Below are 5,630 nucleotides of genomic sequence, written 5' to 3' on the forward strand. Positions count from 1 at the left end.
GTAGCACGTTGAAATAGAAGCCTTCGATCCCACTCAATCCATTTATTTAAATGACAATACAGATTTGATCTAAGCTTAGCTGAATGTTAAGAGGCACTGGCTGACATCTTCAGTGCTTGAGTATTTTGCATGGTTACTAATGGTAAACATCTTTCATGTGTTTCTATGCAAACATGAGGAAGCATTTGTATTAATCAAAACGAGCAGATTTCCTTAATACAAAAATTCCACTGAAAAGGATCAATGGCTGAGAAAACAAGACAATTTTCAAATCTGGGTAAATTGTAAAATTTATTGGAAAACAAAAATATACAACTTGGAATGGATTATTTGAGGCATGACCCAAAGGCCATAAAAGAAAAAAAAGTGAGCACAACATTAAAAAGCATAGTAAGATTAAAACAAAGTTGTTTTCTGGTATAGAACAGCTGATACAAAAAGAGTTTGTACGAGTACCTAGAGGATACACCCGTGTTTGCAGTAGTGCAATGCTGAGATTTCCATATATACTTTGTCCGTGGTCCATGCAGAGTTACTCCTCTACATCGTTTCCATGCCACAACCAGGTGACAGGTCTCCAATGCCACCACGCACCAGGAGGCTGAGGCGACATGATGGGACGGTTCTAAGCCCTCCGACCGCTGGGGCCGAGGCAGGCATCTGTTAGTACGGCCGCTTCGTCACTCCAAAACACGATGACAGCAAAAGAAAGGGACATGGGGACTCAAGAGCTTTATGCAGTTTACATGCAGTTCCTTTGGACAGCAGGGAGGGAGGAGGGGGCTATTAAGATTTTACAGATAAATTACACAAGAAAAAAAAAAGGCAAATTATTTATATAAGAAAAATCTGTACAAGGCCTTCACTTCGCCGTCATCATTTGTACAAACTCTGCAAGGGAAAGAACAAAAGGTAATGTTAAAGTTCCTCATCTTTCACCATCAGGATTACAAATCAAACAAAAAGGCAATTGGGTTCACTGAAATTATAATAAACGCATCATAAGCTCTAGTCATTCTACTGCACAGGGGAAACACATTTTGGCAAATATTACTTCAGTGGGTAGATACACAGTACATCCATGAAAAAAAACTAAAAAAAACTACCAACCTTCATAGTTGACTTGGCCATCTCCATCAATGTCTGCTTCTCTGATCATTTCATCAACCTCCTCATCAGTCAGTTTCTCCCCAAGGTTTGTCATCACATGGCGCAGCTCAGCAGCACTGATGTAGCCGTTTCCATCCTAGAGCACAGCAATGTGTCAGTTAGTGAGTACTGACAACAATCGCACTAAAACACACCTCTGTAGATATTCATGCGAATAAGTGTTACCTTGTCAAAGACACGGAATGCTTCTCTGATCTCCTCCTCGCTGTCTGTGTCCTTCATCTTCCTTGCCATCATGGTCAGGAACTCTGGGAAGTCTATCGTTCCATTACCTGCAGAGAGAATGAACAAGAGTATTTAGGGCACCCGAGTATGTGTAGTTAGATAAGGATATGTTTGACTAAAGATGGAGCCTTACCGTCAGCGTCCACCTCATTGATCATGTCCTGCAGCTCAGCCTCTGTGGGGTTCTGGCCCAGCGAGCGCATGACGGTGCCCAGCTCTTTGGTGGTGATGGTGCCATCGCCATCCTTGTCAAAGAGCGAGAAAGCCTCTTTGAATTCTGCAGAGGGCAGAGGAAAGAGAACAAGTGAGCTTCTTCTCTAGAACACCCAACAGAGGAAGTCACACCAACACATTTCCCAAATGCAGAGAAACAAAGGTCTGCCCAAAAAAGGTTGCAAACTTTCAATGTCAACAAATCTCAAACTTCAGAGAAACATTGTAATAAAAAATTAAAAAAAAGTGGTAAGATATATATATCCGCCTTTAGTATGAAATCGCTGCTATAATTCTCAGTGTCAACACATGCCACCCTAACCCTCAGCCTTCCACCAACATCCTGTTAAGCCCTGATGCTAGTCAATGACCCAAAAAGTTATTGTATCACTTGTCTTTCAAACCAACAGTATGACAGCATTGAGAGTCCCTCGACTGCATGGTTTCTAGACAAACAAGGACAGAACCCACTGACTGAACACCAGGGCAAAGTTAGGCAGCAGAATGACCTACAAGCTGTTGGCTGGGTAGCCAGAGGCCCTCTGCAGAGTGATGGGGGTGATCTGCAATGAGTTGTGGCACTCAGCAGCTTGTCAGCATCATGAAAACCACAACCTGGCCTGCAGCTTCTAGGACCATCACTAGCCACACTGGGGAACTGCCCTTTGATGGAGAGGGATCTGCATGATGAATACACCTGCCAGAGTCAGGAAACACTGGACAAGGTGACCACACACAGGGCAGAAGTGATTCGCGCCTGCAATCATGACTAGCTGAGAAGCCTTAGACCACTTGGAATCAGGTTGCTTCTCAGGGGATACAGGCCCACGTTAAAATTGCCAAAACATACACTTGAAAAGATGCATGTTGTCAGCAAACAGTCCGAACAAGGATTTACACCCTGAAGGCTGACACCATTAAATACAACTGTCTGGGCAGCAGCAAGTCAGCATATGCTATTGCAGCTATAGATCTCCATCAAATAGATGAACCATGTCCTCAGATATTCTTCACTGTCCTGGAGACACCATTGTGAAACTTCAGACCACATATTCTAACATGACCTCAAAAGCTCTGGTTTTAACCTACATATTTATCGGTGGAAAAAAGTTTAATTGTCATACTCAGACCCTGTGTACTACACACTACTGAACAGCCATACTTGAAATTAGCTTATATCAGCTCACTATACTTTCCGGTTCCTTCTATAAACGAGCAGCATTCCAGCCAACAAGGACACACCCAGTGCAAAGGCTGCAGCTGGCAGTTTATAAATTCCAAATCTCTCCAATAGAAAACCATGATCACTTTCAGATCCAGCATATTATGTAGCAATCATGAAAACGTAGTCCTTTAGAGCTGGGTTCAGAGAGCAATCAGGCAGAAACCTGTCCATTCATTCTTCCTTAAAAGGCGAAAATATAAATCCATTGCGGAGGTGGGGATCCACACCTTGGGCCACGTGCCAGTGTAAAGGGAGAGAAGAGTGCAATGCAACGCTGCTTACCGGCAATCTGCTCCTCTGTCAGCTGATCAGCCTAGGGAGAAACATAAGAGGGAATTTACAATTGTGCCACGCCAGACAACGCACGCTTTTTTTTTCTTTTCTTTTTTTTACTCCGATAGCAAGGTTAGCTCACCAACTCAGTGAGTTTGAATCTACCACCACCGTTCTTTTCTGGACTGTTATCAAGCCGACAACTAGCTATAATAATTAGGTCATGAAATATTAGCGAAATATTAGCCATGTTCCTTCGCTAGTTAGCCAGATAGTGACCATGCATCACAATCTCGTCAATCAGTCCCAAGGCCAGCATGCTAGATGGCATTGGAGTACAATAATCTTGAGATGCGCAAAAACCTTATAGCCATCTGTCAAAATCCTAGACAAGACGTTAGCTCGCTAATAATAGTAACAGTCAACTAGAGTCAAATGAATGACCATTCAGCTTGATAATTCAATACCTAGCATACTAGATTTCACTAGCTAGCTACTTCACCAGCTAGCTAACTTGATGCTACCGTATATGCACCAGAGTGGTTGCCATTGTTTTGACGCCAACATTACGTCGCGTTAGCTACAGTCAACAATGAATGATTCCAACCACACCTGCAAATTGGCGGTAATCTTAACTGGCCAATGTTAATTAGCTAGCAAACTAGCTAACTTAACATGGCTGGCTGGCTGAAGAGAAGGAAGACGTTGATTGAAAATATTAGTACATACACTATGTAATAACGTGAATTGCTTTTAACAAGTTAACTATGCTTCAACAACGATTTGGCTTGCTAGCGTCAACTAGCTCACCCAATCTCTACGGCAGTGACAGATGGCATGGCTAGCAAGCTGTCAAGCACTACAAGCACTACAAGCTAGTAACATCAGATAAGTCTACGTATCGCATACGATTTTAAAGACAAAGTGTGTGATAATGTATGTTGTTGCTAGCTAGTAATATTAGAGAAGTCCTTATTTGCCTCACTTACCATGGCGGTTTCGATATAGTTGTAGCGGCTAAACGACGACACTCGGTAAAGGATAGTAACGACTGAATAAACCTAATCTTGCAACCTTACTGAATACTCTGTTGTCAGAGGCAATTTGACGCGCCTTTAACGGTTGCTCTATAACCCCTCCCACATTTGATATCCCTCCGCCAACTTCCTTTTTCCTCAACGACCAAATCAACAAAATATAACTAAATAATCCAGATTTACAAATTCCTTAAATTCTAAATATTATAGCATCTCTATATATGTTTTCACTAAGGATATTAAATAGATATAAAAATATAAAAATGCCAGTAGCATAGGGACTAGCTAACTGCGGATTTATAATTTCTGCTAGTCTGCGATTTCTCTTGCGCGGCACAAGACGTAGCTGGATGAAATAGCCATTTCTGATTGGTGTGTTTGTACCTGCAATGCGTCACTCCCTTGGTCTTGCGCTGCCGCTGCATTCTAGTCCATAGCAGAGAAGGATTGCATTTCTAAGCATCATCTTCTGGGGTACCCTTAAATTAATGGGATTGGTAAGCATTTAGTAACAGAGAGAGCATGCACTTACTGCATCGTTACACATTGCACAACTCTACAACATCCATTTCTGTTTCATAATCATAATCATAATAATGTAATCTTTTTATTCATTAATTAAATGGAGACATATATTTTTCTTGTTATAACAATACCCACCGACACAACACACACACACACACACACACACACACACACACACACACACACACACACACACACACACACACACACACACACACACACACACACACAAGGCTGGGAGCAGCAGTGGGATTAATGGACTATTTCCAAAAGGGAGTGCCCTAATAAAACATGATGTTTCTGCTTGCTTTGTGCTCTCTTAATTTGGTTGTACGTTATATCAAGTTGTGAGAGAAACAGTCCCCTACATCTCCTATTGTTGGGACTTTCCAGACATCATAGGTATTAGGAGTTATTAGGGCTGGACAAGCTGTGTGTGTGTATGTGTGTGTGTGTGTGTGTGTGTGTGTGTGTGTGTGTGTGTGTGTGTGTGTGTGTGTGTGTGTGTGTGTGTGTGTGTGTGTGTGTGTGCGCGCGCGTGTGTGCATGCGTGTGTATTCTGCTGTATTTGATAGCAGATGTGGCTGGGTCTACAGCAGTGCTGTCAGATTACTGTGGATTCTCATGTCTGGTGCTGGTGGTGTGGATGGGAGAATCTGATAGCCTGATTTCATATGCTTGGCTGCTCTCCTGTGTCCCACTGGCCACCTGTCTCTGGCCCCATCCCACGGGAGACACAGGGGAGGATGGAAACTGGTAGAGTGAGAAGGATTGAAAGAATGCTCACTGACAGTCATAGATTCCACAAAGAGGTAGCATTTAGGAAAGAACATTAGAAATTAGCCCCATGTGCATTTAAGACATGTTCCCTCTGTCTATGATCTTCAGTCAGACATTTGGCTCATGTCGTGATGAAAGAGTAAAAAAACAAAACAGAAATGCATAAAAGCATAAAAAAAACA

At 42.4% G+C, this 5,630-nt stretch overlaps 1 protein-coding gene across 1 annotated transcript; it reads right to left on the reverse strand.

Annotated features, from left to right (window-relative positions):
- Window positions 1-272: 272 nt before the first annotated feature.
- On the reverse strand, window positions 273-4,202 carry calm2a (calmodulin 2a (phosphorylase kinase, delta)). The gene is made up of 6 exons (XM_083695874.1): window positions 4,096-4,202; window positions 3,116-3,146; window positions 1,529-1,672; window positions 1,336-1,442; window positions 1,111-1,246; window positions 273-891 (listed from the first exon to the last, which is right to left on the reverse strand). The coding sequence occupies exons 1-6, from the start codon at window positions 4,096-4,098 to the stop codon at window positions 863-865; spliced, it is 450 nt and encodes a 149-aa protein (XP_083552000.1). The 5' UTR covers window positions 4,099-4,202; the 3' UTR covers window positions 273-862.
- Between the last annotated feature and the right edge of the window lie 1,428 nt (window positions 4,203-5,630).

Source organism: Argentina silus, assembly GCF_951799395.1.
Source record: "Argentina silus genome assembly, chromosome: X".
Classification (NCBI taxonomy): domain Eukaryota; kingdom Metazoa; phylum Chordata; class Actinopteri; order Argentiniformes; family Argentinidae; genus Argentina; species Argentina silus.

Coding starts and splice junctions, on each gene's coding strand:
- calm2a (XM_083695874.1), bottom strand. Junction 1,673..3,115: donor GACAGAGGAGCAGATTGCCG/GTAAGCAGCGTT, acceptor TGCCCTCTGCAG/AATTCAAAGAGGCTTTCTCG. Junction 1,247..1,335: donor CATTCCGTGTCTTTGACAAG/GTAACACTTATT, acceptor GCTGTGCTCTAG/GATGGAAACGGCTACATCAG.